The 20,769-nt window shown below is 61.1% G+C and overlaps 2 protein-coding genes across 2 annotated transcripts; one reads left to right on the top strand and one right to left on the bottom strand.

Annotated features, from left to right (window-relative positions):
• Nucleotides 1-1,117: 1,117 nt before the first annotated feature.
• On the bottom strand, nucleotides 1,118-6,254 carry LOC311428948 (uncharacterized protein). The gene is made up of 10 exons (XM_084540150.1): nucleotides 5,263-6,254; nucleotides 4,992-5,099; nucleotides 4,781-4,908; nucleotides 3,785-4,052; nucleotides 3,630-3,698; nucleotides 2,939-3,101; nucleotides 2,703-2,858; nucleotides 1,600-1,700; nucleotides 1,430-1,485; nucleotides 1,118-1,328 (listed from the first exon to the last, which is right to left on the bottom strand). The coding sequence occupies exons 1-10, from the start codon at nucleotides 6,164-6,166 to the stop codon at nucleotides 1,290-1,292; spliced, it is 1,992 nt and encodes a 663-aa protein (XP_084396276.1). The 5' UTR covers nucleotides 6,167-6,254; the 3' UTR covers nucleotides 1,118-1,289.
• LOC311428950 (uncharacterized protein) lies at nucleotides 5,269-17,761 on the top strand (the record flags this gene model as incomplete). Its single annotated transcript, XM_084540152.1, has 18 exons — nucleotides 5,269-6,203; nucleotides 6,948-7,163; nucleotides 7,413-8,174; nucleotides 8,454-8,747; nucleotides 9,183-9,275; nucleotides 9,648-10,391; nucleotides 10,536-10,658; nucleotides 11,436-11,684; nucleotides 11,964-12,368; nucleotides 12,555-13,079; nucleotides 13,359-14,135; nucleotides 14,415-14,723; nucleotides 14,817-15,746; nucleotides 15,840-16,118; nucleotides 16,398-16,490; nucleotides 16,677-16,874; nucleotides 17,247-17,681; nucleotides 17,741-17,761. The coding sequence occupies exons 3-18, from the start codon at nucleotides 7,674-7,676 to the stop codon at nucleotides 17,759-17,761; spliced, it is 5,976 nt and encodes a 1,991-aa protein (XP_084396278.1). The 5' UTR covers nucleotides 5,269-6,203; nucleotides 6,948-7,163; nucleotides 7,413-7,673.
• Between the last annotated feature and the right edge of the window lie 3,008 nt (nucleotides 17,762-20,769).

Here is a 20,769-nt window from a genome sequence, read left to right as displayed (position 1 = left end):
CCCCCCCCCAAACACCCCCTTACCCCAAATTCCCTTACTCACCCCCCCCTTACCCAAAGACCCCCCCCCCCAAATTTCCCCCCCCCCAAATTTCCCACCCCCCCACTCACCCGAGGGCTCCACAACGGGGACGAAGAGGAGGAGGAGGAGGAGGAGGAGGGGGGGGGGGAGGAAGAGGAGGCAGCAGAGCAGCATCGTGCCGGGGGGGGCCCCTTCTCCTACCGTCTCCACCGGGGGGGGGCCAGGTCTCGCCCCCCCTTTTATCGGGGAGCCCAAGGGTGGGCGGGGGCCGGCCCCGATAAGATTGGGGCGAGAGGCGGCGCCTCCCGGGGCGGTGCCCCCCCCCCACGCCTTGGCCCCAAATCTGGCCCCCCCCCCTATTACGTGTCCCCCCCCCCGTGGCTGTTGAGTCACCGGGGAGGGGGGCGGGAGGGGTTGGTGAGTGGCCTGGTCCCCCCCCCCCCAAAAAAAATGTCCCTGTATCCCCCCCAAAAAAGTCCTTGCCCCCCCCCAAAAAAAGTCCTTGCCCCCCCCCAAGAAAAGTCCTTGCCCCCCCCCAAAAAAAAGTCCTTGCCCCCCCCAAAAAAAAGTCCTTGCCCCCCCCCCAAAATGTCCTTGCCCCCCCCCAAAAAAAAGTTCCTTGTGTGTCCCAAACGTCCTTGCCCCCCCCCCAAAAAATGCCCCTGTCCCTCCAAAAAAGCCCCCCTCCCCCCTAAAAAATGAACCTGCCCCCCCCCCCCCCATCTTCTTGGGGTGTCCCAGTGCTCCCCAGTACAACCCAGTACATGCCCCCCCCACCAGGACTGAGCCACAGGGGTTGCCTCTTCCCCCCCCCCGAGGTACTGGGGACCCCCCCAAACTGCTGCCCCCCCCCCCCAAATTCCCAAAGACCCCAAATTCCCAAGAACCCCCCCCAAATTCGGCGCACACCCCCCCACCTTCTCCCCCTCCCCTCAAGGTGCTGGGACCCCTAAATACCCCCCCCACCCCCAAATATTTCCCCCCCCCAAATTTCCCCCCCCCCAAAAAAAATCTCTCCCCAATTCCCCCCCCCCCATTTTGGGTGTGCTCTGATTTAGGACCCACCCCCGATTAACGGAGCCAATTAGCCGGGACTAACGAGAGCAATTAATTTATTACAGGCCGGGGGGGGGCAAATAAATAATAAATAGAGGGAGGGGAGTGGGGGGGGGGCCCTGGGCACGGCCCGCGTGCCGGGGGCCCAGCCCGTGGGGGGGGGGGGGGGGGGCAGAGCCGTGGGGGGGTCTCCGCGCGCTGTGGAGGGGTCCTCACGGCGGGGGTCTCAGCGAGGGTCTGGCGATGTGCATCTGGGGGGGTGGGGAAATAAAAGAGAGGGGGGGGTTAGAGGGGTCTGGGGGGGGGTCTGAGGGGTGGGGGGGTCGGGTCTTTGAGGGGGGGGGTCACCCACCGGGATGTCGGTGTTCACAAGGTCCAGCGAGGGCGTGAAGCTCCGTACGCTGCCGCCTGTTGAGGATATTTTGGGGGGGGGGGGGGCGATGGGGTGAGCAGCTGTGGGCCCCCCCACACAGATGCTGACCCCCCCCACACCCCCCAACCCGGAGACCCCCCCCCCCCGACCTGTGTTGGCGCCGCTGTTGATGAAGAGGAAGCCATCGGGTGACGTCCAGGTGCAGCCGTCTTCCTCGTACCAGCTGTCCCCAGCGGTGGACGCAGCGTTCCTGGGGGGCAGCGCCAGGGGGCTCAGGGGGGGGCGGAGGGATGGGGGAGGGGCCTGTGCCCCCCCCCAGCATGCCCAGGTGTCCACCACCAACCCCACACCCAAGCAGAAGACCCCCAAGGGTACACACCCACCACCCAAGCTGCTTTGAGGCAAAGACCCCCAACGCAACCCAACTCAACTCAACCAACTCAACTCAACTCAACTCAACCCAACTTAACCCAACTCAACCCAACTTAACCCAACTCAACCCAACCAACCCAACTCAACTCAACCAATCCAATCGACCCAACTCAACCCAACTTAACCCAATCCAACCCAATTCAACCCAACTCAACTCAACCCAACTCAACTCAATCCAACCAATCCAACTCAACCCAACCCAACCAATTCAACCCAACCCAACCCAACTCAACTCAACTCAACTCAACTCAACTCAACTCAACTCAATCCAATTGACCTGACCCAACTCAACTCAACCCAACTCAACTCAACCAATCCAGCCAACCCAACTCAATCCAACTTAACCCAACCCAATTCAGCCCAACTCAACCCAACCGTCCTGACCCAACCCAACCCAACCCAACCCAACCCAACTGTCCTGACTCAACTCAACCCAATGAACCTAACCCCACATGACCCCCTGCCAACTCAACCCAACCAACCCAACTCAACCCAAGCAACTGAACCATCCCAACCTAAATCAAACCAACCCAACCAACCCATCCTCACCCAACTCAACACAATCAACCCAACATGACCCCATCCCAAATCAACCAACCCAACCATCCCAACCCTAGCTACCCAACCAAACTCAACCCAACCCAACGTGACCCAATCCCAAATCAGTGAACCAAACCATTCCAACCCAACTCAATCTAACCCAACTCAACCCAACAGACCCCACTCAACCCAACCCAACTCAACCCGACCCCAACTCAGCAAACCATCCCATCCCAACCCAACCCAACCCAACCCAACTCAATCATTCCTGCCCCTCTACCTTCTCCAATACTTCCTCTTCTTCGCCAGCAGCACGATGAAGACGATGCAGGCGATGAGCAGCACCGCGATCACCACCCCCAGCCCCGTGGCCACCTTGCTGATGCGCATGGAGCACTGGCTGCCCGTGTACCAGTAGAGCGACTCATCCCAGCAGCTATGGGGACAAGGAAAGGTCAGACCCGGTGGTCCCATGGGGCCGGGGGGGCCCACAGGGGGACACATGGTGGCACTCACAAGCACTGTGGCCCGGCACGGGTGACGTGGCACAGGCCGTGGTTGCAGTTGATGGTGCCGGGCGTGTTGGCCGTGCAGTTGGTGACGCAGTAGAGGGTGTTGCTCACGTTCATTGCGTAGTAGTAGTCCTGGTAGCCGACGGGCGCCCGCTGCTGGCACAGGGCTGAGGAGGGGGCACGGGAGGGGGTGAAATGGAGTGGTGGGGTGTGTAGGGGCTGGTGGGGTGCATGGGGGGCTCAGGGGGCATGTAGGTGGCGGGTGGGACTGATGGGGGCGGGTGGGGTGCCTAGAGGGTGGTGGGATTTATAGGGGGCTCGTGGGGCTCGTAACGGACTGGTGGGGCTCATGTAGGGTGGTGGGCTTCATGGGGGGCTGGTGGGGCTCATAAGGGGCTGGTGGGGCTCATGAGGGCTTCATGGGGGTCTTTTGGGTCTTATAAGGGTCTGTTGGGGTCCATGGAGGTCTTTTGGGCTTCGTGGGGCTCATTGGGGTCTCTTGGGGATCATTGGGGTTGAGTAGGGTGCGTAGGGTCTGGTGGGCTTCATGGGGGTCTTTTGGGGAATCATGGGGCTTGTGAGGCTCATAGGGGCTGGTGGGCTTCAAGGGGGTCTCATGGGGTGCGTAGGGGCTGGTGGGGTGCATGGGGGGCTCAGGGGGCGCATGGGGGTCCGTGGGGGCACCCCGGCCTCACCGTCAAGCGTAGAGGACTCCGTCATGTTCTTGACGACGGGGCTTTCCGACACCACAAGGCAGACGACGGCTGTGGGGGGAGAGAGGCTGTCAGGGACCCTTCCCCAGGGCCTCCCTTGGAGGTCGGGGGGCGAGGGGGGAGGACGGGGCACCCACAGGTGTCCTGCTGGCAGTCGCCCTGGCTTTCGGCAGTCTCCTGAAGCTTCGTCACCAGCTCCTGCGTCTTGTTCTGGAACTCCTCGCTCAGGTCGGGGCTGGCAACAGTGCTGAAGATGACCTCGTGGTCCACCTCGAGGCCGGTGCCCACGGGGAGGGTCACGGAGGCTCTGCGCACCCGGACTCCCCCCCTGCTGGAGGTCGCCGGCCTGATGCTGAGGATCTTCACGCCCTGGTAGCCGGGCACGGAGCCGTAGATCTTGGCCATCTGACAGGGCGAGGGGTGCCGTGAGGATGGGTCTGGTGTGGCCCGGCCTCCCCTTGCACAATCCGGCCTCCCCTTGTGCTCCTGGCCTCCTCTTGTGCAGCCCGGCCTCACCTTGTGCTCCCAAACTCCTCTCGTGCAGCCTGGCTTCTCCTCATGCTCCCAGCCTCCCTTTCTGCTCCTGGCCTCCCTTTGTGCTCCCAACCTCCCTTTGTGCTCCCAGCCTCCCCTCATGCATCCCGGCCTCCCCTCGTGCTCCCGGCCTCCTTTAATGCTTCTGGCCTCCCTTTGTGCTCCCAACCTCCCTTTGTGCTCCCATTCTCCCTTTGTGCTCCCGGCCTCCTCTCGTGTCACCCGGCCTCCGCTTCTGCCCCCAGCCTCCCCTCGCTTAATCTGGCGTCCATTGGTGCTCCCGGCCTCCCCTCATGCTCCCAAACTCCTCTCGCACAGCCTGGCTTCCCCTTGTGCTCCCGGCCTCCCCCTCGCTCTCCCGGTGTCCGTTTGTGTTCCCGGCCTCCTTTTGTGCTCCCAGCCTCCCTTTATTCTCCCAGCCTCCCCTCTTGCAGCCTGGCCTCCCTTTGTGCTCCTGGCCTCTCTTTGTGCTCCTGGCCTCTCTTTGTGCTCCTGGCCTCCCCTCGTGCTCCTGGCCTCCATTTGTGCTCCTGGCCTCCCCTTGCACAGCCCAGCCTCCCTTCACGCTCCCGGCCTCCCCTTGCACACCCGGGCCTCACCTCCTGCCGAAAATGCTTCGCGAAGCTCTCGTAGGCCTCCGAGAGGGGGTCCTGCAGCTCCTCCGTGTAGTTGAAGTTGGTGACGGTCACCACCAGCTCCACCTTGGCCACGATCGTCCCCTCGACGGCTGCGGGAGGCAGGAGAGGGGTGAGCACGGGGGGAGGCCACGAGCAGGGGGGAGGCCGCGGGCTGGGGGGAGGCCGCACTTACGGATGTCGGTGTTGATGGAGGCGCTGGAGTACTCGCACTCGGGGCCGTAGAAGTCAAAGAGGCAGAGGCACTTGATGCCATCGTAGGTGCCTCCGTTCCGGCAGACCACTGCGGGGAGAGCGGAGGTCACGGGGAGCCTCGGGGGGCACCCAAGGGTGGGGGTCCCATGAGGAGAGCCCGGGGAAAAGGGGAAGAATTGGAGGCACGGGAGGAAGGATGGAGGAGGGAGGAAGGCGAGAGGAGGGAGGACGGGGGAGAGGTGGAGGCTGACCTGCGGGAGTGGTGGTGGTGGTGGTGGTTGGGGTGCTGGTGGTACTGGTGCTGGTGGTGGTGGGGGTTTGGGTGCTGGTGGTGGAAGTGACACCAGTGGAGGTGGTCTCAGTGGTGGTAGATGGAGAAGAAGTTAATCCAGACGTGGTGGAGGCCGTCGAGGAAGTCACGGGTGTGGAGGTGAGGCCTGAGGAGGTGCCTGGAGTTGTACTGGAGGCCGTGGAGGTCTCACCTGAGGTGGTGGAGGCTGTTGTGGAGGACACAGCTGAGGATGTGAGGCCAGTGGAGGTGCCTGGAGTTGTACTGGAGGCTGTGGAGGTCTCAGAAGAGGTGGTGGAGGCCACACTTGTGGTCAAAAGAGTGGAGGAAGAAGCAGTGGAGGTCTCTGAGGAGGTGGTGGAGGCCATAGTTGAGGACACAGCTGTGGAGGTGAGGCCTGAGGAGGTGCCTGGAGTTGTACTGGAGGCTGTGGAGGTCTCAGATGACGTGGTAGAGGCCATTGTGGAGGTCAATGGTGTGGAGGTGAGGCCTGAGGAGGTCCCTGGAGTGGTTGAGGAGGCCGTGGAGATCTCACCAGAGGTGGTGGAGGCCGCTGTGGATGTCCCCAAAGTGGAGGTGGGGCCTGTGGATGTTGCTGGAGTTGTGCTGGAGACGGTGGAGGTCTCACCAGAGGTGGTGGAGGATGATGTGGCGGTCACTGGTGTGGTTGAGGAGGCCGTGGAGGTCTCGGAAGAGGTGGTGGAGGCTGCTGTGGAGGACACAGCTGTGGATGTGAGGCCAGTGGAGGTTCCTGGAGTTGTACTGGAGGCTGTGGAGGTCTCAGCTGAGGTGGTGGAGGCCACACTTGTGGTCAAAAGAGTGGAGGAAGAAGCAGTGGAGGTCTCTGAGGAGGTGGTGGAGGCCATAGTTGAGGTCACTGCTGTGGAGGTGAGGCCTGAGGAGGTCCCTGGAGTGGTTGAGGAGACTGAGGAGGTCTCTGAAGAGGTGGTGGAGGCCGTTGTGGAGGTTAAAGGAGTGGAAGTGAGGCCTGAGGAGGTCCCTGGAGTCATTGAGGAGGATGTGGAGGTCTCTGAAGAGGTGGTGGAGGCCACAGTGGAGGTCACAGGTGTGGAGGTGAGGCCAGTGGATGTTCCTGCTGTAGTTGAGGAGGCCGTGGAGGTCTCTTGGGAGATGGTAGAGGATGTTGTGGAGGTCACAGGGGTTGTAGTGAGTCCTGTGGAGGTCCCAGGAGTGGTTGAGGACTCTGTGGAGATCGCGGAAGAGGTGGTGGAGGCCACAGTCGAGGTCACAGGTGTGGAGGTGAGGCCTGTGGAGGTTCCCGGAGATGTTGAAGATGCTGTGGAGGTCTCTGAGGAGGTGGTGGAGGCTGTGGTAGAGGTGCCTGGAGTGATGGTCAGGCCTGTGGAGGTTCCTGGAGTTGTACTGAAGGACGTAGAGGTTTCCTGGGAGGTGGTGGAGGCAACTGTGGAGGTCACCAGAGTGGAGGTGAGGCCAGTAGAGGTGCCTGGAGTTGTACTGGAGGCAGTGGAGGTCTCTTGGGAGGTGGTAGAGGCCATTGTGGAGGTCAAGGGTGCGGAGGTGAGGCCTGTGGATGTTCCCAGAGATGTTGAGGACGCTGTGGAGGTCTCAGAAGATGTGGTCGAGGCTGATGTGGAGGTCAAAGGAGTGGAAGTGAGGCCTGTGGAGGTTCCTGGAGTGGTTGAGGAGGCCGTGGAGGTGTCAGAGGAGGTGGTGGAGGCCACTGTGGAGGACACAGGTGTGGAGGTGAGGCCAGTGGAGGTGCCTGGAGTTGTACTGGAGGCCGTGGAGGTCTCAGCTGAGGTGGTGGAGGCCAGAGTTGAGGTCCATGCAGTGGAGGTGAGGCCTGAGGAGGTCCCTGGAGTGGTTGAGGAGGCCGTGGAGGTCTCTTGGGAGGTGGTAGAGGCCATTGTGGAGGTCAATGGTGTGGAGGTGATGCCTGTGGAGGATCCTGGAATGGTTGAGGAGGCCGTGGAGGTCTCTGAGGAGGTGGTGGAGGCCAGAGTGGAGGTCCCCAAAGTGGAGGTGAGGCCTGTGGATGTTGCTGGAGTTGTGCTGGAGACGGTGGAGGTCTCGGAAGAGGTGGTGGAGGATGATGTGGCGGTCACTGGTGTGGTTGAGGAGGCCGTGGAGGTCTCGGAAGAGGTGGTGGAGGCTGCTGTGGAGGACACAGCTGTGGATGTGAGGCCAGTGGAGGTGCCTGGAGTTGTACTGGAGGCTGTGGAAGTCTCAGCTGAGGTGGTGGAGGCCAAACTTGTGGTCAAAAGAGTGGAGGAAGAAGCAGTGGACGTCTCTGAGGAGGTGGTGGAGGCCACAGTTGAGGTCACAGCTGTGGAGGTGAGACCTGTGGAGGTCAATGGTGTTGTTGAGGAGGCCGTGGAGGTCTCTTGGGAGATGGTAGAGGCAGATGTGGAGGTCACTGGTGTGGAGGTGAGGCCTGTGGAGGTTCCTGGAGTGGTTGAGGAGGCCGTGGAGGTCTCTTGGGAGGTGGTGGAGGCCACAGTGGAGGTCACTGGTGTGGAGGTGAGGCCTGTGGAGGTTCCCGGAGATGTTGAAGATGCTGTGGAGGTCTCTGAGGAGGTGGTGGAGGCTGTGGTAGAGGTGCCTGGAGTGATGGTCAGGCCTGTGGAGGTTCCTGGAGTTGTACTGAAGGACGTAGATGTTTCCTGGGAGGTGGTGGAGGCAACTGTGGAGGTCACCAGAGTGGAGGTAAGGCCAGTAGAGGTGCCTGGAGTTGTACTGGAGGCAGTGGAGGTCTCAGCTGAGGCGGTGGAGGCTGCTGTGGAGGTCACAGGGGTTGTAGTGATTCCTGTGGAGGTCCCTATAGTGGTTGAGGAGGCCGTGGAGGTCTCTTGGGAGGTGGTAGAGGCCATTGTGGAGGTCAAGGGTGTGGAGGTGAGGCCTGTGGATGTTCCCGGAGATGTTGAGGACGCTGTGGATGTCTCAGAAGATGTGGTGGAGGCCGCTGTGGAGGTCAAAGGAGTGGAAGTGAGGCCAGTGGAGGTTCCTGGAGTGGTTGAGGAGGCCGTGGAGGTATCAGAGGAGGTGGTGGAGGCCACTGTGGAGGACACAGCTGTGGATGTGAGGCCAGTGGAGGTCCCTTGAGTTGTACTGGAGGCCGTGGAGGTCTCAGCTGAGGCGGTGGAGGCCAGAGTTGAGGTCCATGCAGTGGAGGTGAGGCCTGAGGAGGTCCCTGGAGTGGTTGAGGAAACTGAGGAGGTCTCGGAAGAGGTGGTGGAGGCTGTTGTGGAGGTCACAGGCAGGGAGGTGAGGCCTGTGGATGTTGCTGGAGTTGTGCTAGAGACAGTGGAGGTCTCACCAGAGGTGGTGGAGGCAGCTGTGGAGGTCACCAGAGTGGAGGTAAGGCCAGTAGAGGTGCCTGGAGTTGTACTGGAGGTCATGGAGGTCTCAGAAGATGTGGTCGAGGCCGATGTGGAGGTCACAGGTGTGGAGATGAGGCCTGTGGAGGTCATCGGTGTGGTTGAGGAGGTTGTGGATATCTGTGGGGAGGTTGAAGAGGCCGTTGTGGAGGTCTCCAGAGTGGAGGTGGAGGCCGTGGAGGTCTCAGATGAGGTGGTGGAGGCCACTGTGGAGGTCACAGATGTGGAGGTGAGGCCTGTGGAGGTTCCTGGACTAGTTGAGGAGGCCGTGGAGGTCTCTTGGGAGATGGTAGAGGCAGATGTGGAGGTCAAGGGTGTGGAGGTGAGGCCTGTGGAGGTCCCTGGAGTTGTACTGGAGGCCGTGGAGGTCTCTGATGAGGTGGTGGAGGCCAGAGTTGAAGTCCATGCTGTGGAGGTGAGGCCTGAGGAGGTCCCTTGAGTGGTTGAGGAGAACGAGGTGGTCTCGGAAGAGGTGGTGGAGGCCTCTGTGGAGGTCACTGGTGTGGATGTGAGGCCTGTGGAGGTCCCTGGAGTGGTTGAGGAGGCCGTGGAGGTCTCTGAGGATATGGTGGAGGCCGTGGTAGAGGTCCCTGGAGTGGACGTCAGGCCTGTGGAGGTCAATGGTGTGGTTGAAGAGACTGTGGAGGTTTCTGAGGATGTGGTGGAGGCGACTGTGGAGGTCACCAGAGTGGAGGTCAGGCCTGTGGAGGTTCCTGGAGTTGTGCTGGGCGCCGTGGAGGTCTCAGAAGATGTGGTCGAGGCTGATGTGGAGGTCAAAGGAGTGGAAGTGAGGCCTGTGGATGTGTCTAGCGTGGTTGAGGAGGCCGTGGAGGTCTCTTGGGTGGTGGTAGAGGCTGTTGTAGAGGTCACGGGCGTGGAGGTGAGGCCTGTGGAGGTCCCTTGAGTTGTACTGGACGCAGTGGAGGTCTCAGCTGACGTGGTGGAGGCTGCTGTGGAGGTCATGGGGGTTGTAGTAAGGCCTGTGGAGGTTCCTGGAGTGGTTGAGGAGGCCGTGGAGGTCTCAGCTGAGGTGGTGGAGGCCACACTTGTGGTCAAAAGAGTGGAGGAAGAAGCAGTGGAGGTCTCTGAGGAGGTGGTGGAGGCCACTGTGGAGGTCACTGCTGTGGAGGTGAGGCCTGTGGAGGTCAATGGTGTGGTTGAGGAGGCCGTGGAGGTTTCAGAGGATGTGGTGGAGGCCGTGGAGGTCTCCTGGGAGGTGGTGGAGGCGATTGTGGAGGTCACTGGAGTTGTGGTGAGGCCTGTGGTGGTCCCTGGAGTTGTACTGGAGGCCGTGGAGGTCTCACCTGAGGTGGTGGAGGCTGCTGTGGAGGTCACGACAGTTGATGTGAGTCCTGTCGAGGTCCCTGCAGTGGTTGAGGAGGCCGTGGAGGTCTCTTGGGGGGTGGTGGAGGCCGTTGTGGAGCTCATGGGTGTGGAGGTGAGGCCTGAGGAGGTTCCTGGAGTTGTACTGGAGGCTGTGGTGGTCTCAGATGATGTAGTGGAGGACAATGTGGGGGGCATGGGGGTTGTAGTGAGGCCTGTGGAGGTTCCCGGAGATGTTGAGGATGCTGTGGAGGTCTCTGAGGTGGTTGTGGAGGCCGTGGTAGAGCTCCCTGGAGTGGTGGTGAGGCCTGTGGAGGTCAATGGAGTGGTTGAAGAGACTGTGGAGGTTTCTGAGGATGTGGTGGAGGCAGATGTGGAGGTCAAAGGAGTGGAGGTGAGGCCTGTGGAAGTGCCTGGAGTTGTACTGGAGGCCGTGGAGGTTTCAGCTGAGGTGGTCGAGGCCGATGTGGAGGTCACAGGGGTTGTAGTGATTCCTGTGGAGGTTTCTGGAGTGGTTGAGGAGGCCGTGGAGGTCTCTGACGAGGTGGTGGAGGCCACAGGTATGGAGGTAAGGCCTGAGGAGGTTCCTGGAGTTGTACTGGAGGCTGTGGAGGTCTCAGCTGAGGTGGTGGAGGCAGATGTGGAGGTCAGAGGAGTGGAAGTGAGGCCTGAGGAGGTCCCTGGAGTCGTTGAGGAGGCCGTGGAGGTCTCACCAGAGGTGGTGGAGGCCACGGTGGAGGTCCCCAAAGTGGAGATGAGACCTGTGGATGTTGCTGGAGTTGTGCTGGAGACGGTGGAGGTCTCACCAGAGGTGGTGGAGGATGATGTGGCGGTCACTGGTGTGGTTGAGGAGGCTGTGGAGGTCTCGGAAGAGTTGGTGGAGGCCGTGGTAGAGGTCACAGCTGAGGATGTGAGGCCAGTGGAGGTTCCTGGAGTTGTACTGGAGGTAGTGGAGCTCTCTGAGGAGGTGGTGGAGAACGTTGTGGAGGTCACGGGGGTTGTAGTAAGGCCAGTGGAGGTTCCTGGAGTGGTTGAGGAGGCTGTGGAGGTCTCTGAGGAGGTGGTGGAGGCCACAGTCGTGGTCACTGGTGTGGAGGTCAGGCCTGTGGAGGTCAACGATGTGGTTGAGGAGGCTGTGGATGTCTGTGGGGAGGTTGTAGAGGCTGTTGTGGAGGTCTCCAGAGTGGAGGTGGAGGCCGTGGCGGTCTCAGATGAGGTGGTGGAGGCCACAGTGGAGGTCACAGGTGTGGAGGTGAGGCCTGTGGAGGTCCCTGGAGTGGCTGAGGACACAGTGGAGGTCTCTGAGAAGGTGGTGGAGGCCGTGGTAGAGGTCCCTGGAGTGGAGGTCAGCCCTGTGGAGGTCCCTGGACCGGTTGAGGAGGCCGTGGATGTCTCTTGAGTGGTGGTGGAGGCCACGGTCGAGGTCTCTGCTGTGGAGGTGAGACCAGAGGAGGTGCCTGGAATGGTTGAGGAAACCGAGGAGGTCTCTGAGGAGGTGGTGGAGGCCATGGTAGAGGTCCCTGGAGTGGAGGTCAAGCCTGTGGAGGTGCCTGGAGTTGTACTGGAGGCCGTGGAGGCCTCAGCTGAGGTGGTGGAGGCCACACTTGTGGTCAAAAGAGTGGAGGAAGAAGCAGTGGAGGTCTCTGAGGAGGTGGTGGAGGCCACTGTGGAGGTCACGGCTGTGGAGGTGAGGCCTGTGGAGGTTCCTGGAGTAGTTGAGGAGGCCGTGGAGGTCTCCTGGGAGATGGTAGAGGCAGATGTGGAGGTCAAGGGTGTGGAAGTGAGGCCTGTGGAGGTCCCTGGAGTGGCTGAGGACACAGTGGAGGTCTCTGAGGAGGTGGTGGAGGCCGTGGTAGAGGTCTCTGGAGTGGAGGTCAGCCCTGTGGAGGTCCCTGGACCGGTTGAGGAGGCCGTGGATGTCTCTTGAGTGGTGGTGGAGGCCACGGTCGAGGTCTCTGCTGTGGAGGTGAGGCCTGAGGAGGTGCCTGGAGTGGTTGAGGAGGCCGTGGAGGTCTGTGGGGAGGTTGTAGAGGCCGTGGTAGAGGTCTCCAGAGTGGAGGTGGGTCCAGGGGAGGTTCCTGGAGTTGTACTGGAGGCCGTGGAGGTCTCTGGGGAGGTCGTAGAGGCCACAGTCGAGGTCAGGACTGTCGAAGTGAGGCCTGTGGAGGTCTCAGATGAGGTTGTCGAGGCCACTGTGGAGGTCACAGGTGTGGAGCTGAAGCCTGTGGAGGTTCCTGGAGTGGTTGAGGATGCAGTGGAGGTCTCAGCTGAGGTGGTGGAGGCCGCTGTGGAGCTCATGGGTGTGGAGGTGAGGCCTGAGGAGGTGCCAGAAGTTGTACTGGAGGCCGTGGAGGTCTCAGAAGATGTGGTTGAGGCCGATGTGGAGGTCAAAGGAGTGGAGGAGAGGCCAGTGGAGGTGCCTGGAGTGGTTATAGAGGCTGTGGAGGTCTCGGAAGAAGTGCTGGAGGCCACAGTGGAGGTCAGTGGTGTGGAGGTCAAATCTGTGGAGGTTCCTTGACTTGAACTGGTGGTTGCGGAGGTCTCAGCTGAGGTGGTGGAGGCTGCTGTGGAGGTCATGAGTGTTGTAGTGAGGCCTGTAGAGGTCCCTGGAGTGGTTGAGGAAACCGAGGAGGTCTCTGAGGAGGTGGTGGAGGCCGTGGTAGTGGTCCCTGGAGTGGAGGTGAGGCCTGAGGAGGTTCCTGGAGTTGTACTGGAGGCTGTGGAGGTCTCAGCTGAGGTGGTGGAGGCAGATGTGGAGGTCAGAGGAGTGGAAGTGAGTCCTGAGGAGGTCCCTGGAGTCGTTGAGGAGGCTGTGGAGGTCTCGGAAGAGGTGGTGGAGGCCACAGTGGAGGCCACAGCTGTGGATGTGAGGCCAGTGGAGGTGTCTGGACTTGTACTGGAGGCTGTGGAGCTCTCTGAGGAGGTGGTGGAGGCCACAGTCGAGGTCAAAGGAGAGGAGGTGAGGCCTGTGGTGGTCCCTGAAGTAGAGGTGGAGGCCGTGGAGGTCTCGGATGAGGTGGTGGAGGCCGCTGTGGAGGTCACCAGTGTTGAAGTGAGGCCTGTGGAGGTTCCTGGAGTTGTACTGGAGGCTGTGGAGGTCTCAAATGCAGTTGTCGAGGCCACTGTGGAGGTTACAGGTGTGGAGGTGAGGCCTGTGGAGGTTTCTGGAGTGGTTGAGGAGGCTGTGGAGGTCTCTGAGGAGGTGGTGGAGGCTGCTGTGGAGGTCACGGGGGTTGTAGTGAGGCCAGTGGAGGTGCCTGGAGTTGTACTGGAGGCTGTGGAGGCCTCTGAGGACATGGTGGAAGCTGGTGTAGAGGTCACCGGTGAGGAGGTGAGACCTGTGGATGTTGCTGGAGTTGTACTGGAGGACGTGGAGGTCTCCTGGGAGGTGGTGGAGGCGATTGTGGAGGTCACTGAAGTGGTGGTGAGACCTGTGGAGGTGCCTGGAGTTGTACTGGAGGCTGTGGAGGTCTCAGCTGAGGTGGTGGAGGCCACACTTGTGGTCAAAAGAGTGGAGGAAGAAGCAGTGGAGGTCTCTGAGGAGGTGGTGGAGGACATAGTTGAGGTCACTGCTGTGGAGGTGAGGCCTGAGGAGGTCCCTGGAGTGGTTGAGGAGGCCGTGGAGGTCTGTGGGGAGGTTGTAGAGGCCGTGGTAGAGGTCTCCAGAGTGGAGGTGGGTCCAGGGGAGGTTCCTGGAGTTGTGCTGTTGGCTGTGGAGGTCTCTGGGGAGGTGGTGGAGGCCATGGTAGAGGTCCCTGGAGTGGTGGGGAGGCCTGTGGAGGTCACTGAAGTGGTTGAGGAGGCCATGGAGGTGTCAGAGGAGGTGGTGGAGGCCACAGTGGAGGTCAGGGTTGTGGAGGTGAGGTCTGTGGAGGTTTCTGGAGTGGTTGAGGATGCAGTGGAGGTCTCTGAGGTTGTGGTGGAGGCCATGGTAGAGGTCCCTGGTGTGGAGGTCAGGCCTGTGGAGGTGCCTGGAGTTGTACTGAAGGACGTAGATGTTTCCTGGGAGGTTGTGGAGGCAACTGTGGAGGTCACCAGAGTGGAGGTGAGGCCAGTAGAGGTGCCTGGAGTTGTACTGGAGGCAGTGGAGGTCTCAAATGCGGTTGTGGAGGCTGCTGTGGAGGTCATTGGTGTGGATGTGAGGCCTGTGGATGTTCCTGGAGTGGCTGACGAGGCCATGGAGGTCTCTGGTGTGGTGGTGGAGGCCACTGTGGAGGTCACAGTTGTGGAGGTGAGGCCTGTGGAGGTTCCTGGGGTTGTACTGGAGGCCGCGGAGGTCTCGGATGACGTGGTGGAGGCCATAGTTGAGGTCAGTGTAGCTGAAGTCGGGCCTGTGGTGGTCCCTGAAGTGGAGGCTGAGGATGTAGAGGTCTCTTGGGAGGTGGTGGAGGCCGTTGTGGAGGCCACAGGAGTGGAAGTGAGGCCTGTGGAGGTGCCTGGAGTGGTTGAGGAGGCCGTGGAGGTCAATGAGGACGTGGTGGAGGCAGATGTGGAGGTCTCAGGAGTGGAGGTGAGACCAGTTGAAGTTCCTGGAGTTGTACTGGAGGCCATGGAGGTCTCTGGGGAGGTTGTAGAGGCCACAGTTGAGGTCAGGATTGTTGAAGTGAGGCCTGTGGATGTCTCTGGAGCAGAGGTGGAGGCCGTGGAGGTCTCACCAGAGGTGGTGGAGGCCGATGTGGAGGTCACGGGTGTGGAGGTGAGGCCTGTGGAAGTCCCTGGAGTCGTACTGGAGGCCGTGGAGGTCTCTGAGGATGTGGTGGAGGCCGAGGTGGAGGTTCCCGAAGTGGAAGTGGGATCTGGGGAAGTTCCTGGAGTTGTACTGGAGGCCATGGAGGTCTCAGATGAAGTGGTGAAGGCCACTGTGGAGGTGACAAGAGTTGAAGTGGGGCCTGTGGAGGTTCCTGAAGATGTTGAGGAGGCCGAGGATGTCACTAAAGAGGTTGTAGAGGCCACTGTGGAGCTCACAGGGCTCGTAGTAAGGACTGTGGAGGATTCTGGAGTTGTACTGGAGGCCGTGGAGGTCTCGGATGTGGTTGTAGAGGCCACAGTCGAGGTCATTGTAGTTGAAGTCGGGCCTGTGGTGGTCCCTGAAGTGGAGGCCAAGGATGTAGAGGTCTCTTGGGAGGTGGTGGAGGCAGATGCGGAGGTCTCAGGAGTGGAGGTGGGACCAGTTGAAGTTCCTGGAGTTGTGCTGGAGGCCGTGGAGGTCGCTGGGGAGGTTGTAGAGGCCACAGTCGAGGTCAGGATTGTTGAAGTGAAGCCTGTGGAGGTCCCTGGAGTGGAGGCTGAGGATGTGGAGGTCTCTAAGGATGTGGTAGAGGCCACAGTCACGGTCATTGTCGTTGAAGTTAGGCCTGAGGTGGTCTCTGAAGTGGAGGCCGAGGCCGTGGAGGTCTCACCAGAGGTGGTGGAGGCAGATGTGGAGGTCACAGGTGTGGAGGTGAGGCCTGTGGAGGTGACTGGAGTGGTTGAGGAGGCCGTGGAGGTCTGTGGGGAGGTTGTAGAGGCCGTGGTGGAGGTCTCCAGAGTGGAGGTGGGACCAGTTGAAGTTCCTGGAATTGTACTGGAGGCCGTGGAGGTCTCTGGGGAGGTCGTAGAGGCCCCAGTCGAGGTCAGGATTGTTGAAGTGAGGCCTGTGGAGGTCCCTGGAGTAGAGGTGGAGGCCGTGGAGGTCTCGGCTGAGGTGGTGGAGGCCACAGTCGCGGTCATTGTTGTTGAAGTTAGGCCTGAGGTGGTCTCTGAAGTGGAGGCCGAGGATGTGGAGGTCTCCTGAGAGGTGGTGGAGGCAGATGTGGAGGTCACAGTTGTGGAGGTGAGGCCTGTGGAGGTTCCTGGAGCAGAAGTGGAGGCCGTGGAGGTTTCTTGGGAGGTGGTGGAGGCCATGGTGGAGGTCTCCGGAGTGGAGGTGGGACCAGGGGAAGTTCCTGGAGTTGTACTGGAGGCCGTGGAGGTCTCTGGGGAGGTTGTAGAGGCCACAGTCGAGGTCAGGATTGTTGAAGTGAGGCCTGTGGAGGTCTCTGGAGCAGAGGTGGAGGCCGTGGAGGTCTCAGAAGAGGTGGTGGAGGCCACAGTCGAGGTCATCGTAGTTGAAGTCAGGCCTGAGGTGGTCTCTGAAGTGGAGGCCGAGGCCGTGGAGGTCTCACCAGAGGTGGTGGAGGCAGATGTGGAGGTCACGGGTGTGGACGTGAGGCCTGTGGAACTCCCTGGAGTCGTACTGGAGGCCGTGGAGGTCTCTGAGGATGTGGTGGAGGCCGCTGTGGAGGTTAGAGCTGTGGAGCTGGGGGCTGTGGAGGTCTCTGAAGTGGTTGAGGAGGCCGTGGAGGTCAATGAGGAGGTTGTAGAGGCCACTGTGGAGATCACAGGGCTTGTAGTAAGGACTGTGGAGGATTCTGGAGTTGTACTGGAGGCTGTGGAGGTCTCTGGGGAGGTTGTAGAGGCCACAGTCGAGGTCATCGTAGTTGAAGTCAGGCCTGAGGTGGTCTCTGAAGTGGAGGCCGAGGATGTGGAGGTCTCCTGAGAGGTGGTGGAGGCCACAGTGGAGGTCAGTGGTGTGGAGGTGAGGCCTGTGGAGGTCCCTGGAGTAGAAGTGGAGGCCGTGGAGGTCTCTGAGGACGTGGTGGAGGCCACAGTTGAGGTCATTGTAGCTGAAGTCGGTCCTGCGGTGGTCCCTGAAGTGGAGGCTGAGGCCGTGGAGGTCTCTTGGGAAGTGGTGGAGGCAGATGTGGAGGTCACAGTTGTGGAGGTGAGGCCTGTGGAGGTTCCTGGAGTAGAAGTGGAGGCCGTGGAGGTTTCTTGGGAGGTGGTGGAGGCCATGGTGGAGGTCTCTGGAGTGGAGGTGGGACCAGAGGATATTCCTGGAGTTGTACTGGAGGCTGTGGAGGTCTCTGGGGAGGTTGTAGAGGCCACAGTCGAGGCCAGGATTGTCGAAGTGAGGCCTGTGGAGGACTCTGGGGTAGAGGTGGAGGCCGTGGAGGTCTCCTGAGAGGTGGTGGAGGCCCCTGTGGAGGTCACAAGAGTTGAAGTGGGGCCCGTGGAGGTTCCTGGAGATGCTGAGGAGGCCGTGGAGGTCTCGGCTGAGGTTGTAGAGGCTGCTGTGGAGCTCACGGGGGTTGTAGTGAGGCCTGTGGAGGTTCCTGGAGCTGTACTGAAGGCCGTGGAGGTCTCGGCTGAGGTGGTGGAGGCCACAGTGGAGGGCATTGTAGGTGAAGTCGGGCCTGTGGTGGTCCCAGAAGTGGAGGCCGAGGCCGTGGATGTCTCTGGGGAGGTTGTAGAGGCCACAGTCGAGGTCAGGATTGTTGAAGTAAGGCCTGTGGAGGTCTCTGGAGTAGAGGTGGAGGCCAAGGCGGTCTCAGATGATGTTGTAGAGGCCACTGTGGAGGTCACAGGTGTGGAGCTGATGCCTGTGGAGGTCCCTGGAGTAGTTGAGGACGACGTGGAAGTCTGTGGGGAGGTGGTGGAGGCCGCTGTGGAGCTCGTGGTTGTGGAAGTGAGGCCTGTGGAGGTTCCTGGAGTTGTACTGGAAGCTGTGGAGGTCTCAGAAGAGGTGGTGGAGGCCACAGTCGAGGTCATCGTAGCTGAAGTCAGTCCTGCGGTGGTCCCTGAAGTGGAGGCTGAGGCCGTGGAGGCCTCACCAGAGGTGGTGGAGGCAGATGTGGAGGTCAAAGGAGTGGATGTGAGGCCTGTGGAACTCCCTGGATTCGTACTGGAGGCCGTGGAGGTCTCTGAGGATGTGGTGGAGGCCGTGGTGGAGGTCTCCAGAGTGGAGGTGAGGCCAGTTGAAGTTCCTGGAGCCATACTGGAGGCCATGGAGGTCTCTGGGGAGGTCGTAGAGGCCACAGTCGAGGCCAGGATTGTCGGAGTCAGGCCCATGGAGGTCCCTGGAGACTCACTGGAGGCCCAAGTGGTGATGGTGGAGGCTGTCGTGGAGGCCGCTGTGGAGGTGAGGCCAGCAGAGCTCAGGGGGGGGGTTGAGGCCGCCTTGGTCCTCGTGAGGCTGCCCTGGAGGCCGGCGCGGCCTCCGCTCCCCCCCCCGGGGCCGTTGTCCCCACCCCCCACCCCCACCCCCCTTACCTCCCCCCACGGCCTCCCCACGCCCAGCGAGGCTTCAGCCTCCACTCTTCCTCCTCCTCCTCCTCCTCCTCCCCCTCCTCCTCTTCCTCCTCTTCCTCATCCTCCTCCCCCTCTTCCTCTTCCTCCTCTTCCTCGTCCTCCTCCTCTTCCTCGTCCTCCTCCTCTTCCTCCTACGCCTCTCCCTCCTCCTCATCCTCATCCTCCTCATCTTCCTCATCCTCCTTGTCCTCCTCCTCCTCATCCTCCTCATCCTCTTCCTCCTCCTCATTTTCATCCTCCTCCTTCTCCTCTTCCTCGTCCTCCTCCTTCTCTTCCTCCTCCTCCTCCTCATCCTCCTCGTTCTCCTCGTCCTCCCTCTTCTCCTCCTCTTCCTCCTTCTTGTCCTCCCCCTCCTCCTCCTCCTCCTCCTCCTCCTCCTCCTCCTCCTCTTCCTCGTCCTCCTCATCCTCCTCATCATCACCACCCTCCTCATCCTCCTCCTCATCATCCTCCTTGTCCTTCTCCTCCTCCTCCTCCTCTTCATCCTCCTCTTTGTCCTCCTCATCCTCATTCTCCTCCTCATCCTCCTTGTCCTCTCTTCATCCTCCTCATCCTCATTTTCATCCTCCTCCTCGTCGTCCTCCTCCTCCTTGTCCTTGTCCTCCTCCTCATCATCATCCTCATCCTCATCCTCCTTGTCCTCCTCCTCCTCTTCGTCCTCCTCCTCCTCCTCCTTCTCTTCCTCATCCTCCTCATTCTCCTCTTCATCCTCCTCCTCCTCATCCTCCTAGTCCTCGTCCTCCTCTTCCTCTTCCTCCTCCTCGTCCTCCTCATCTTCCTCCTCCTCCTCCTCCTCATCCTTGTCCTCATCCTCCCCATTCTCCTCTTCATCCTCCTCCTCCTCTTCGTCCTCTCTTCATCCTCCTCATTCTCCTCCTCCTCCTCCTCCTCATCCTCCTCGTCCTTCTCTTCCTCTTCATCCTCCTCCTCGTCCTCCTCATCTTCCTCCTCCTCATCCTCGTCCTCCTCCTCCTCATCATCATCCTCATCCTATTCCTTGTCCTCATCCTCCTCATCCTCATCTTCCTCCTCCTCATCCTCCTCGTCCTCCCCATCCTCCTCATCCTCATCTTCCTCATCCTCCTCCACATCCTCCTCCTCCTCACCCTCCTCACCCTCCTCATCCTCCTCATCACCCTCCTTGCCCTCGTCCTCCTCGTCCTCCTCATCCTCATCTTCCTCCTCATCTTCCTCCACATCCTCCTCCACATCCTTGTCCTCGTCCTCCTCCTCCTCCACATCCTCCTCCACATCCTCTTCCTCCTCCTCCTCCTCATCCTCCCCATCCTCCTTGTCCTCCTCATCCTCCTCATCATCCTCCTTGTCCTCATCCTCCTCACCCTCCTCATCCTCCCCATCCTCCCCATCCTCCCCATCCTCCTCATCCTCCTCATCCTCATCTTCCTCCACATCCTCCTCTTCCTCCTCCTCCTCCCCATCCTCCCCATCCTCCTCATCCTCCCCACGTCCCCCCCTTGTCCCCGCGTCCCCCCCGTGTCCCCCTGTCCCCTACCTGCCAGCAGCAGCCACCCGGCCAGCAGCCTCCCCGCCATGGAGGCCGTGGTGGAGGCCGGGAGCAGCCGCGGGCGGGGGAGGCCGCGGCCTTTATGGGCGCCGGGGAGGCCGCGACCTTTGTCCCCCCCCCCCCCCCACCCCCACCCCGAGGAAGGTGACAACACGGTGACAACGCGGTGACAGTGACGACACCCGGCGGGGACGTGACGGGGACGGGGCGGCACCGGGGTGGCACCGGGGGAGGGGGGGGGGGACACGGGGTGGGGGACATGGGGTGGGGACAGATGGGTGGGGGGGGTGTTGGGGACACTTGGGGACACTTGGGGACATTGGGACATGGGGATGGGGGGGGCGTCATTGGGGACATTTGGGGACATTGGGGACATGGGGTGGGGGCAGGGGGGGTGTTGGGGGCATTGGGGACACTTGGGGACATTGAGATGGGGGTGGGGGACACTTGGGGATATGGGGTGGGGGCAGGGGGGGCGTTGGGGACACTTGGGGACATTGGGGACATCCAGACATGGGGTGGGGGCATTGGGATGGGGACACAGGGGGGCATTGGGGACACTTGGGGACATTGGGATGGGGACATGGGGACAGGGGGGGCGTCATTGGGGACATTTGGGGACACTTGGGGACATTGGGATGGGGATGGGGGACATGGGGACACTTGGGGACATGGGGACATTGGGGACATCCAGACATGGGGTGGGGGCATTGGGATGGGGACGGGGGGGGTGTTGGGGACACTTGGGGACACTTGGGGACATTGGGTTGGGGACATGGGGAATTTGGGGACATTGGGGACATTGGGATGGGGATTGGGGACACTGGGGACATTGGGTTGGGGACATGGGGAATTTGGGGACACTGGGGACATTGGGATGGGGATTGGGGACACTGGGGACATTGGGTTGGGGACATGGGGAATTTGGGGACACTGGGGACATTGGGTTGGGGACATTGGGGGATGGGGATATGGGGACATCGGGATGGGGACATTGGGGACATCAAGACCTGGGGTGGGGGCATTGGGGACATTGGGGACATTGGGATGGGGATTGGGGACATTGGGGCCATGGGGACACTTGGGGACATTGGGGTGGGGATTTGGGGACATCAAGACATGGGGTGGGGACACTGGGATGGGGATTGGGGAC

This window comes from Aythya ferina (assembly GCF_964211825.1).
Source record: "Aythya ferina genome assembly, contig: HAP1_SCAFFOLD_206, whole genome shotgun sequence".
In the NCBI taxonomy this organism is placed as follows: Eukaryota; Metazoa; Chordata; class Aves; order Anseriformes; family Anatidae; genus Aythya; species Aythya ferina.
The sequence above is the reverse complement of the archived record's forward strand: the minus strand, read 5'-3'. Positions and strand labels throughout refer to the sequence as shown.

Bases quoted from the DNA above. Each gene is read 5' to 3' on its own strand.
- LOC311428948 (XM_084540150.1), bottom strand. From the start codon at position 6,166: ATGGCCTCCACCACCTCCTCAGAGACCTCCACTGCTTCTTCCTCCACT. The intron at 3,699-3,784 runs GTGGGTGCCCCG...CTCCCCCCACAG, and splicing joins CGACTGCCAGCAGGACACCT to CCGTCGTCTGCCTTGTGGTG. The intron at 1,701-2,702 runs GTAGAGGGGCAG...GCTGCCCCCCAG, and splicing joins AAGAGGAAGTATTGGAGAAG to GAACGCTGCGTCCACCGCTG.